Source organism: Trachypithecus francoisi, unplaced genomic scaffold (assembly GCF_009764315.1).
Source record: "Trachypithecus francoisi isolate TF-2019V2 unplaced genomic scaffold, Tfra_2.0 Lachesis_group5, whole genome shotgun sequence".
Taxonomy (NCBI): Eukaryota; Metazoa; Chordata; class Mammalia; order Primates; family Cercopithecidae; genus Trachypithecus; species Trachypithecus francoisi.
Window position 1 is genome coordinate 133,293,415 of NW_022681470.1, and position 13,457 is coordinate 133,306,871.

The 13,457-nt window shown below is 48.7% G+C and overlaps 1 protein-coding gene across 7 annotated transcripts in view; it reads left to right on the forward strand.

The window, feature by feature from the left end:
• CPAMD8 (C3 and PZP like alpha-2-macroglobulin domain containing 8) overlaps positions 1-13,457 on the forward strand; it is a 125,255-nt gene that overhangs the window by 66,089 nt on the left and 45,709 nt on the right. For all 7 annotated transcript variants that reach the window (XR_004433683.1, XR_004433684.1, XR_004433682.1 and 4 more), the window contains exons 19-22: positions 1,619-1,681; positions 7,668-7,899; positions 9,059-9,212; positions 10,965-11,095. Coding sequence is in view for 4 of the 7 variants with exons in the window: in XM_033196482.1 (XP_033052373.1) it covers positions 1,619-1,681; positions 7,668-7,899; positions 9,059-9,212; positions 10,965-11,095 (580 nt within the window). In the remaining 3 variants the exon portion in view is untranslated. The remainder of the gene's footprint in view (positions 1-1,618; positions 1,682-7,667; positions 7,900-9,058; positions 9,213-10,964; positions 11,096-13,457) is intronic.

A 13,457-nucleotide genomic window follows, 5' to 3' on the forward strand; every position in this document is an offset into this window, starting at 1 on the left:
AACCTGGGCAACAGAGTGAGACTCTGTCTCAAAAAAAGGGAAATGCAAATCAAAACCACAATGAGATGCTATCTCATGCCAGTCAGAATGGCCATTATTAAAAAGTCAACAAATAAACTGGGTGTGGTGGCTCATGCCTGTAATCCAGAATTTTGTGAGACCAAGGCGGGTGGATCACCTGAGGTCAGAAGTTCAAGACCAGCCTGACCAACATGGTGAAACCCCGTCTCTACTAAAAATACAAAATTAGCTGGTTGTAGTGGCAGGTGCCTCTAATCCTAGCTACTTGGGAGGCTGAGGCTGGAGAATCATTTGAACCTGGGAGGCAGAGGTTGCAGTGAGCTGAGATTGTGCCATTGCACTCCAGCCTGGGTGACAAGAAGGAAACTCCGTCTCAAAAAAAAAGTAAAAAAATAACAGAAGTTGGTGAGGTTGTGGAGAAAAGGGGATGCTTCTGCACAGTTGGTGGGAGTGTAAATTAGTTCAACCATTGTGGAAAGCAGTGTGGCAGTTCCTCAAATAGCTAAAAACAGAACTCCCATTTGACACAGCAATACCATTACTGGGTATATACTCAAAGGAATATAAATCATTCTGCCATAAAGACATGTGCACACAAATGTTCATTGCAGCACTATTTACAATAGCAAAGACATGGAATCAACCTAAATGCTCATCAATGACAGATTGGATAAACAAAATGTGGTACATAAATACCATGGAATACTATGCAGCCATAAAAAAGAACAAGATCATGTCTTTTGTGGAAACATGGATGGAGCTGGAGGCCATTATCCTTAGCAAACTAATGCAGGAACAGAAAACCAAATACTGCACGTTCTCACTTATAAGTGGGAGCTAAATGATGAGAACACATGGACACAAAGAGGGGAAAAGATGGGTTTACTTGAGGGTGGGGGATGGGAAGACAAAGAGGATCAGAAATAGTAACTATTGGGCACTAGGCTTAGTACCTGGGTGATGAAATAATCTGCACAACAAACCCCCATGACACATGTTGACCTATATAATGGACCTGCACATGTACTTCTGAACCTAAAATAAAGTTTTTTTTTTTTTTTTTTTTTTTTTTTTTTTTTTTTTTTTTTTTTTTGAGGCGGAGTCTCGCTCTGTCGCCCGGACTGGAGTGCAGTGCCAGATCTCAGCTCACTGCAAGCTCCGCCTCCTGGGTTTCCGCCATTCTCCTGCCTCAGCCTCCCAAGTAGCTGGGACTACAGGCGCCCGCCACCTCGCCCGGCTAGTTTTTGTATTTTTAGTAGAGACGGGGTTTCACCGTATTAGCCAGGATGGTCTCGATCTCCTGACCTCGTGATCCGCCCGTCTCGGCCTCCCAAAGTGCTGGATTACAGGCTTGAGCCACCGCGCCCGGCCTAAAATAAAGTTTTTAAAAGACAAGTTTTGTCCTAATCAAGTAGACTGTTAACCCTGCCAGGTAAGAGAATTAACGTGTTATATCCCAATGAAGTACCATGTTAACCCTTCCAGGAAAAAGAAATTAATGCATTGTATCTGATCAAATAGAATGCGAAGCTGCTAGGTTTGTAAAAGATTTGTTACGTTCATGAAACCTTAATCATTTCTTTTTTTCTTTTCATAGAACAGAGAAGAGAAAAAGGACTTTCTTCCCTGAAACATGGATTTGGTATTGTCTCAACATCAGGTACAGTAAGATTTCTTTTCTGTGCTGACTTTGCCGGTTGACTGAAAGGCACTCAGGCGGGCCCAGAGAGCCCCTGGTGGGACGGGCAGGCCTGATACCAACATCTGATAAGACACTGTGCATCTTTTTCTAACACATAAAACTTCAAGCCATGAAGCCAGCCTTGAGTCCCGCTGCACATTTGGACGTTTGCCTGTGAAATATGAAATGCAAGGTCTTTGTGCCTCTCGCAGCTCCCTCTTGGGGTAACTTTATCTGCTCTGTTTGTATAACAAGCTCATTAAAATGATTACAGTTCCCTGGAACATGAACTTGACTCCACCTACCCCCACTCCTTGCTCCTTGGGGGACTACAGCTCTTGCTCAAAAAACAGGATGCCTTTCTCAACACATTTCTTTTTTGCATTTTTTCCCCCTGTTTAGTTCTCTTTGAAGCAGGATTGCAGGCACCCCTTTTCTGCTGGATGCAATTGACTTTTTTTTCTTTCAATGCTCAGCGTTAGAGCACCAATGATACTAGTAAAAAGTGGCAGTGGTGTGCCCTGGCAAACCAGTTTGGCATGAAAACTGACTCTTGGTCCAGCCCGGGCCAACCGGTGGGCTAACTGCTGGAGCCGTGCCCTTCTTCCAGGCACAAGGTGCTGTGGCAAGGACTTGATAGAGCCAGGTACGCAGCTGGGAGCCCCTCAGGCTGCTTTGGGGGATGTGTATGTCCTCATCCTGGGAAGGTCTGACTGCTGATCAGAACACATTCAGGTCACTGTGTTTTGCTCTGGGGGCCCAGCTGTAAGACAGCCTATCTGTCCATTGTCATTCAAATGTATGTAATTTCTGGATGTCTGGTGAGCTTTTTTTATTGTTAAAAAATTTTTCAATTTATTTTTATTAGGGCTGGGCATGGTGGCTCACGCCTGTAATCCCAGCACTTTGGGGGGCCGAGATGGGCAGATCTCGAGGTCAGGAGATCTAGACCATCCTGACCAACATGGTGAAACCCTGTCTCTACCAAAAATACAAAAAATTACCCAGGCATGGTGGCGGGCACCTGTAGTCCCAGCTACTCAGGAGGCTGAGGCAGGAGAATGGTGTGAACCCGGGAGGCAGAGCTTGCAGTGAGCCGAGATTGTGCCACTGCACTCCAGCCTGGGTGACAGAGCGAGACTCCGTCTCAAAAAAAAAATTTTTTTTCATAGAGATGGGGTCTCTGTATGTTGCCCAGGCTACATACAGGCTGGTCTGAAACTCCTGTCCTCAAGTGATCTTCCTGTTTTGGCCTCTCAATGTGGTAGAATTACAGGTGTGAGCCACTGCTCCTGGCCTGGATGTTTTTGAAGTTAAGGATGGTCCCTTGAATAAGGCAGACAGAGTCCTAGCACTCAACGTTTTCATTGTAGCTAGAGTAGACAGGTGCCCAAAGAACCATCATGGTGCAGTAGGGTTAGTCTTCTCCTGGAAGGCTGGGCATGGAGCTTGGGAGGCAGAGAAAGATGGTGGAATCCTTTGGAAAAGCCAGAGAGGGTCCCCAGGGTGGGGCCCAAGCTGAATCCCACCATATGAATAAGCAAGAAAGGGAAGGGTGTCCGGGAAGAAGCACCAGCATGAGCAAGTGCTGCAAAGTAGGAGAGGCTGGTGGATTTTCACATGGTTGAAATGAGATGGAAGGAGCTGAGGAGGATGCAGGGAGTATGAGACCATGTGGGCTGTGCTGGGATGGGGTTGAGGGTGCAGGTGTGGAGAGCCAGGGATGGAGCCAGGGATTTGGGATTTAGGATTTGGGATGTTCTCTCTCCTCTCTTGTTGGCTGGGGCAAGGATGAATTAGAGGAGACAGATCTGAGACCAAGGAGGAGGTTCCTGCTGGACCCAAAAGAGGACTGGTCAACTCTCTTTTAAGCCACACCCGTTTAAAGGGGGGAGTGTGGTGGCTTACGCCTGTCATCCTAGCACTTTGGGAGGCCGAGGTGGGAGGATTGCTTGAGCCCAGGAGTTGACTCAAGACCACCTGGGCAACATTCAAGACCACCCTGGGCAACATAGCCAGGCCCCATCTCTAAAAAAAAATTTTTAAATTAGCCAAGTGTGGTGGCACATGCCTGTGGTCTCAGCTACTTGGGAAGCTAAAGTGAGAGGATCGTTTGAGCCCTGGAGATTGAGGCTGCAGTGACACAAAATCATACCACTGCACTCCAGCCTGGGCAACAGACTGAGACCGTCTCAAAGAGGGAAAATGATGAAAAAATGAATTGGTTTAAAAAATTATGGTGAAATACTCAACATAGAATTTACGATCTTAACCATTTTTAAGTGTATAGTTCAGTGGTATTAAGGACACTCGCGTTATCGTGCAAACATCACCACCCATCTCTGTGACTCTTCTTCTTACAAAACTGACACTCTGTCCCCACTAAACACTCACTCCCCTCTCCTCCCTTCCCCCAGCCCTTGGCAACAACCCTTTCTGTCTCTGAGCTTGACTATTCTAGGGACCTCGTCTAAGTGGAATCTTGTAGTATTTGTCATTTGGTGACTGGCTTATTTCAATGAACATAATGTCCGCAAGGTTCATCTGTGTTGGAGAATCCATGTCAGAATTTCCTTCCCCCCCCCGCCTTTTTTTTTTTTTTTGAGATGGAGTCTCGCTCTGTCACCAGGTTGGAGTGCAGTGGCACAATCTTGGTTCACTGCAACCTCTGCCTCCAGGGTTCGAGTGATTCCCCTACCTCAGCCTCCCAAGTAGCTGGGACTCCAGGCACACACCACCATGCCTGGCAAATTTTTCTTTTGTCTGTGTGAGATGGAGTCTTGCTCTGTTGCCCAGGCTGGAGTGTGGTGGTGCGATCTTGGCTCACTGCAAGCTCTGCCTCCTGGGTTCACGCCATTCTCCTGCCTCAGCCTCCTGAGTAGCTGGGACTACAGCCACCCGCCACCACGCCTGGCTAATTTTTTGTATTTTTAGTAGAGATGGGGTTTCACCATGTTGGTCAGGATGGTTCAGATCTCCTGACCTCATGATCCGCCCACTTTGGCCTCCCAAAGTGCTGGGATTACAGGCATGAGCCACTGTGCCTGGCCTCTATGTTCAAATTTCTTTTTTTTTTTTTTTTTGAGACGGAGTCTCGCTCTGTCGCCCAGGCTGGAATGCAGTGGCCGGATCTCAGCTCACTGCAAGCTCCGCCCCCCGGGTTTACGCCATTCTCCTGCCTCAGCCTCCCAAGTAGCTGGGACTACAGGTGCCCGCCACCTCGCCTGGCTAGTTTTTTGTATTTTTTAGTAGAGACGGGGTTTCACCGTATTAGCCAGGATGGTCTCAATCTCCTGACCTCGTGATCCGCCCATCTCAGCTTCCCAAAGTGCTGGGATTACAGGCTTGAGCCACCGTGCCCGGCCATATGTTCAAATTTTTAAGGAACCTCCAGACTAATTTGCACAGCAGCTGCAGTGTTTTATGTTTCTACTAACAGTGTACCAGGTTCCAATCTTACCACATCCTCACAAGCACTTGCTATGCTATTTTCTTTTTCATTTCTTCTTTCTCCTTCCTTCCTCCCTCCCTCCCTCCCTTCCTTCCTTCCCTCCTTCCTTTCTTCCTTCCTTTCTTTCTTTCTTTCTCTTTCTTGAGACAGAAAGAGTCACCCAGAGTCACTCTGTCACCCAGGCTGGAGTGCAGTGGTGCAATCTCAGCTAACTACACCCTCCGTCTCCCAGGTTCACACAGTTCTCCTGCCTCAGCCTCCCAAATAGCTGGGACTACAGACACGCGCCACCACACCTGGCTAATTTTCATATTTTTAGTAGACACGGGGTTTCACCATGTTGGCCAGACTGGTCTCAAACTCCTGACCTCAATTGACCCACACACTTCAGCTTCCCAAAGTTCTGGGATTACAGGCGTGAGCCACCGTGCCCAGCCTATTTTCTTTCCTTTTCTTTTTTAATATCCTAATTAAATACATGAAGTGTATCTCATTGTAGTTTTTATTTGCATTTCCCTAATGATTAGTGATGTTGACCATCTTTCATGTATTTATCAGTCATTTGTCTATCTTCTTTGGATAAATGTCTATTCAAGTAATTTGCCCATTTTTGAATCATGTTGCTGTTTTTGTTATTGAGTTTCAGGAGTTCTCTATATATTCTGGGTATTATTTCATTATCAGATATATGACTTCCAAATATTTTCTCTCATTGGGTTGACTTTTTACTCTGTTGATAGTACCTTTTTTTTTTTTGAGACAGGGTCTCACTCTGTCACCCAGGTGTTCAAGTGATCCCCAACCTCAGCCTCCCAAGTAGCTGGGTCTACAGATGCACACCACTACTCCTGGCTAAATTTTTAATTTTTTTGTAGAGATAGGGTCTTGCTGTGTTGTCCAGGCTGGTCTCAAACTCCTGGGCTCAAGTGATCCTCCTTCCTCGGCCTCCTGAAGTGCTGGGATTACAGGGGTAAGCTACCATGCCAGCCTTTTGTAGTGTCTTTTGATGCTCAAAATTTTGCAGTTTTCATGAAGTCCAACTTGTCTACTCTTTTTTTGTTGCCTGTGCCTTTGTTTTCATATTCATGAAATCATCATCAAACCCAATGTCATGAAGCTTTTACCCTGTTTTCTTCTAAGAGTTTTATAGTTTTACTTTTTACTTTTAGGCCATGGATTCATTTTGAGTTAATTTTTGTATATTGTGTTAGGTAAGGTCCAAATTCATTCTTTCGCGTGTGGATGTTTGCTTTTTCTAGCAGTATTTGTTAAAAAGATTGTCTTTTCCCTAAAGTATCTTGATGCCCTTGTTGAAATCATTTGACTATGTTGTCAAGGTTTATTCCTGGGCTCTCTATTTGAATCCATTGGTCTGTCTGTCTGTCTTTATGCCAGTAACACATTGATTTGATTATGGTAGCTTTTTGGTAAGTTTTAAAGTGTGAGCTCTCCAGCTTTATTCTTCTGGTTTCTTTCTTTGGCCACCAGAGTCCCTTGAGATCCATGTAAAATTTCAAGGTGGAGTTTTCTATTTCTGCAAAATAAAATAAAATTTAAAAGTCATTGGGGTTTATGAATGGGGTTCCATTGAATCTATAGATCACTTTGGATAATTTTGACCTTTTTTTTCCTTTTTTTTTTTTTTTTTTGAGACAGAGTCTTACTTGTCGCCCAGGCTGGAGTACAGTGGCGCGATCTCGGCTCACTGCAGGCTCTGCCCCTGGGTTCACACCATTCTCCTGCCTCAGCCTCCCTTGTAGCTGGGACTACAGGCACCCACCACCACGCCCAGCTCATTTTTTGTATTTTTAGTAGAAACAGGGTTTCACCATGTTAGCCAGGATAGTCTCGATCTCCTGACCTCGTGATCTGCCTGCCTTGGCCTCCCAAAGTGCTGGGATTACAGGCGTGAGCCACCACACCTGGCCAGTTTTGACATTTTAACCAGTCTTCCGATCCATGAACATGGGATATGTTTTCATTTACTTATATCTTTTTTGTCTTTTTTAGTTTCTTTCAATAATCTTTTTGTGTGTGTGTGACAGGGATCTCACTCTGTTGCCGAGGCTGGACTGCAGTGGTGGGATCACAGCTCACTGCACCCTTGACCACCTGGGCTCAAGTGAATCTCCCACCTCAGCCTCCTGAGTGGCTGGGACTACAGGCATATGTCACTACACCCACCTAATTGTTAAATTTTTTGTAGAGACAAGGTCTCATCATGTTGCCCAGGATGGTCTGGAACTCCTGGGCTCAGGCAATCTCCCACCTCGGCCTCCCAGAGTGCTGGAACTACTGGCCTGAGCCACTGCACCCAGCCCATGTTTTCTATTCGAGTCAGGGCTGAGGGGCAGTTTCTTCCTGTTGCCACTTTTGTGATGCCTTCAATGCTTGTTTCTAAGCTCCTAGGGTGCTTCTCTGAGCCATGCAACCTGGGTCATCCATGCCCACCTGCCCCCCCAAGGCATGGCCCTGGGGAAGGGCCCCTCATCATGGCTGTCTGTCTCTCCACAGTGATCCATCTGGTGAGGAGATACTCAGCGTGAAGGTCCCAGACTCCATCACTAGCTGGGTGGGTGAGGCCACGGCCCTGTCCACCTCTCAGGGCTTAGGCATCGCCGAGCCCTCCCTGCTGAAGACCTTCAAGCCCTTCTTTGTGGACTTCACGCTCCCCCGTCTCATCATCCGTGGGGAGCAAGTCAAGATCCCGCTCAGTGTCTACAACTACGTGGGCATCTGTGCTGAGGTACTCAGCCCCCCAAATACACAGCCTTCTTCCATTCAATGGGGAGTTGGGACTGCGTTAGTGCTATAAGGGAGGCAGGGGTGGGACAGTGTCGGCTTGGGGGATTTAGGAGGGCGAGAGCCTCTGTAATGTTGGGGAGGCAGCGATGGGTGGGCTCAGCCTGGGGGGTTTTGGGGAGGATGCGTCATCTGTGCTATCAGGGAAGTAGGAGTGGGATGAGATCAGCCTCTGATTCAACAACCATCAAAGCCAGGTGGGGAGGAGGTGGAGACGCATGTGTGTGAGTGAGAGGGACTTGGTGTAAATGGAGCCGTCGTCCCTGACTCCCTGGCCTAGCAGAGGCGTGCCTGGAGTGGTATCATATATGACAGCATGGAGCTTTCTCTGTAAAGGGCCAGAGAGGAAATATTTCAGTCTTTGCCGGCCGTACAATCCCTGTGGCAGTGAATCAACTCAGCCCTTATAACATAAAAGCAACCTAGATGATCTCTTCTAGGGCACCTCTGTACCCATAGGCACACACATGCATGCAGAAACTAACATGCCCACACACACACAGGAATGCATATCCACATGCCTTCACCCGGTAGATGCACATGTGTGTACATGCATACATGCACATGTGTATGCAATCTGTGCTTGTGTACATGCACATAAGTGTGCACCCAGGGACACATGCATTCACAGCACACACATGCACGTGAATACACACACACGCACACACAGAGCTGTACTCTGACATCATGGAGCTGCACAGTTGGAGAGAGGGTCAGGAGAGGCCCTCTGTGGACCTGCTGTGGAAGAGGTTGCATCCATCTGGAGTCCCAGAGTGGATAGACGTGTAGGAGAGGCAGCCCTGGCTGGAACTGGCAGCTTTAGTCCGAGGGAGATCTGGACCTGTGGGGATATGGAGGGCTGTGGGGAGGAGAGGGTGCCCAGCAAGACAGATGGGCATGAGAAGGCCAAGTGGGGCAGCAGAGAGCAGAGAGTAGTTTATTCTGATCAGAAATGGAAAGGGGACCTTCCCGGGGGGAGCATGGCTCTTGGAAAGGCTGACAAGTCTGGTGTGTGCATTGAGTGGTAGGATGTGTGTTGGACCTCGAGGCACTGGGAGGGGGCCTGGATTCCAGGCACCATGAGCCAATGCCACCCTCTGCAGGTGTACATGAAGCTCTCAGTTCCCAAAGGCATCCAGTTTGTTGGGCATCCTGGCAAACGCCATCTGACTAAGAAGATGTGTGTGGCCCCCGGGGAGGCTGAGCCCGTCTGGGTCGTTCTGTCCTTCAGTGACCTGGGGCTCAACAACATCACAGGTGAGAACCCCACAGTTCTGGGGGTGTTCCCCCTCTCCAGACCACAAAAGGGTCCTGGCATTGACCCCAGTTGGGGATGAGGGCTGGATGGGGCAGCAGGTAAGGTCAGGACTGTCCCAAGGAAAATGGGACAGCAACTGGGGCAAGCAGGACAGAAGCAATGGGCCCAGGAGGAGTGGGGAGGTGGGCCCTGGGGTCTCACCTGTTGGGGGAGCTGGGCTCTTAAGATGCCAACCCAGTGTAGCACACACACATACAGACATGCATATACACACACAAATCCATCCACACAGACACATGCCTGCATGTGTAGACATGCATACACACACAAATCCACACACACACGCCCACATGTGTAGATATGCATACACACACAAATCCGTCCACACAGACACATGCCCGCACGTGTAGACATGCATACACACACAAATCCACACACATACGCCCACATGTGTAGATATGCATACACACACACAAATCCACACACACACGCCCACATGTGCAGACATGCATACACACACAAATCAACACACGCCCACGCCCACATGTGTAGATATGCATACACACACACACAAAAATCCACACACACACGCCCACATGGGTAGACATGCATACACACACATGAATCCACATACACACACGCCCACATGTGCAGACATGCATACACACAAAAATCAACACACACACACGCCCACATGTGTAGATATGCATACACACACACACAGATCCACACACACATGCCCACGTGGGTAGACATGCATACACACACATGAATCCACATACACACACGCCCACATGTGTAGACATCATACACACACAAATCCTCATATGTACATGCCCACATGTGTAGACATACACACACACACAAATCCACACAAACATGCCCGCATGTGTAGACATGCATACACAGAAATCCACACACATGCCTGCATGTGTAGACATGTATACACACACAAATCCACACACACATGCCCACGTGTAGACATGTATACACACAAATCCACACACACACGCCCATATGTGTAGACATGCAGACACACAAATCCACACACACATGCCCACATTATAGACATGCATACACACACAAATCCACACACACACCCACATGTGTAGACCTGCATACACATACAAATCCACACACACTCGCCCACATGTGTAGACATGCACACACACACGTGCCTGCATGTGTAGACATCATACACACACACAAATCCATACACATAGACATGCCCACATGTGCAGATACGCATTGCATATGCAAACCTGTAAAAACATATGCACATATGCACACACACTCACATACAAACTCGTACACACAAACATGGAAAAATGCACACACATGCATAAACACACAAATACATGTACAAATACATACATCCATATGCACACACAAATTTGTACACACAAACACACAAATGCACACACATGCATATGCACAACAAACTTGCACATACAAACACACACAAATGTACACACACACTACAAGCTCGTACACACAAATGCACTCACATGCATATGCACAAACTCTTACATGCACAAATGCATGCATATGCACACATGAGCCTGTACGTTCAAGCACATGCATACATGTGCAGACATACACACTTGCGTGCATGCACACATCTGCATATACACACGCACATGCACACACACACATATGCACGCGCACACACCTGGGATGAGGATAGCGATGGGACAGCCCCCACCCTGGGTGGGGACCTGTTCTGAGACCAAGACATCCAATTTCTGCAGCCAAAGCCCTTGCTTACGGAGATACAAATTGCTGCCGGGATGGGAGGTCCAGCAAACACCCAGAGGAGAATCACGCCGACAGGAGGGTCCCCATCGGGGTGGATCACGTCAGGCGCAGTGTGATGGTTGAGGTAAGGCGATGTCCTCATCTCTGGTGCCTGGCCAGGGCCTCATTTCTTCAGCCATGAAGCTGGGGCCAGCTGGAGTGTGTGGTCTGAGGCTGAGCCAGGGCCTGGGCAGCCTTCATGGGTTGTGCTTGAGAACTCGGGGTGCCCGGACTTTGTGGTACTTCCTCGTTGGAGGATCATGGTGGTCTGATACCTCCCTAAAGTGCAGAGTGGGCTTTGGTGAAGCAGCCTGGGACTCTTGAAGGGCTGCAGCAAGTACCCCCTGACCCCTGGGTGAACTATTTAGGAAGACTGTGTCCCTCATCTCGTGCTTGTCATAGGCATTTGTCATTTGTGAGCACCATGACTCAGCATTTGGGGCATTGTCCTTGGATGGCCTGTGTAGGAAGGACACAGAGCTGCAGGGGGCAGGGGCAGGCGCCAGGATCTCACAGACCTCCTGGCTGTGAATCCAGGATTGGCCACTTACCATCATCTTGGGAAGCATCCTGGCTTTCCAGCTCCGCTCTGCAAGACAAGAGGGGCTCACCTTCATAAAACGGGGTAGGAGACCAGAGACGACACACACAGGAGTCTCAAGGCTGGGCATGCAATAGCCACATGCCTCATCTTTTCTTGACTGCTTGGACACATCAGAGCCCTACTGAGGCTCCATTTGGTGCTGTACCAACAGCAGCCCCTAAAAGCAGCCCCAAGGGTCTCACATTTCCCAGAGGCCCAGCTGCAAACAGCTGCTCTCCCTCCCTGCTGGGATCCTGCTGGCCCTGAACACAAGTGGCTTCTGTGAGCACCAGGAGTCACGCGCCCACTGGGCAGAACTCCGGAGCGGTGACAGTGGACAGGTCACCGCTGTGGTGTCGTTGATGCGATGTGATGGGTTCCTCGGGGACAAGAGCACTGTCAGGTGGGGACCGAGATCTCTGTGAGCCAGCAGGATGGGATGGTCCTGATGGGGAAATGCAGAGACCCCTGGTCACCCTTTGCCCAGCCAGGGCATCCTCCCTGGGCCACAGCCTGCCCTCCTAAGGTCCAAGAAGGAGGCAGTGAGTGCCTCTGAGCTGCAGAACCTGGAGGCCTGGTGTTCTTGCCTCCTCCCCTTGCAGAAGGGGTTTCTCAATGCACACAAAGGGACTCTTGAAGGTCTCCTTCCCCGGAGCCTTTCCTCCCATCCACGCCGCAGAATGATCTCTGCACCTGCAGTATCCACTTGTCCAGCTTTCTGCAGGAAGCTCTGGGGAAAGATATAGGCATCAGAAGACTTGAAATGTTGATGCAAAAGATGAAGCTACAATTAGAAAAGCAATTTATGAAACAAGAGGCACCAGGATGTGTGGCTTGATAAAGCAGCAAAATGCTCCTCCTGCCTCCTCCACTGGAGGGCTGTGGGTGCTACTGACTGAGCTGGACTTAGGAGCAAGAAGCTGAATAGGATGCATGGGTCAGTGGGGAAGCATCACCTGTGCACAGCCCATCATGGGTGCTGCACCAGGGTGGGGATGGCTTGGCAGGTGCAGGCAGTACGGACACCACCGTGCCTTACTCCCCTGCTGGCCTGCAAGGGGACTGCGATCCTCTATGTCTGCTGGGAGGCTGAGAGCTTTCAATCATCTCCACATAAATTTCACTTCAGTGAAATTCCAAGGAGCAAAGAGGAGGCAGGAATAATTCGGGCCTCACTGGAGTGATACGAGGCTTGGCCAGTCAGGGAGTGGGCTCTGGAGTGACAGCCCCAGATTCGAATGGAACCGCTGGATGGTTAAATGAGAATGTCAGTGAAAAGCCTCTCATGGTGTCTGGCCTGTCTACTAAAGACCCATGCGCTGTTGTCACATAGGCATTTATAACAGTCAACTGGGAAATCCTATACCAAAGTCAGGGATACACTTTCTATTTTAGGAAATGTCCATCAGTTGATGAATTAGAGAAATGAATGTGGGTCGATGAAATGCAATTCCTCAATGCAATGGAATATTATTCAACTGTGAAATGGAGTGAAGGGCCAGGTGTGGTGGCTCACACCTGTAATCCTCGTGCTTTGGGAGGCTGAGGCAGGAGGATGGCTTGAAGCCAGGAGTTGGAGGCTGCAGTGAGCTATGATTACGCCACTATACTCCAACCTGGAAAACAGAGCCAGACCCTGTCTGAATGAATGAATGAATGAATGAATGAATGAATAAATAAATAAATAAAATGAAGCACTCACTGATCCATGCTACGACGTGGATAAACCTAGAAAACGTGATACTGAGTGAAAGAAGACAGACACAGGCCAGGCACGGTGGCTCACACCTGTAATCCCAGCACTTTGGGAGGTCAAGGTGGGCGGATCATCTAAAGTCAAGAGTTCGAGACCAGCCTGGGCAAC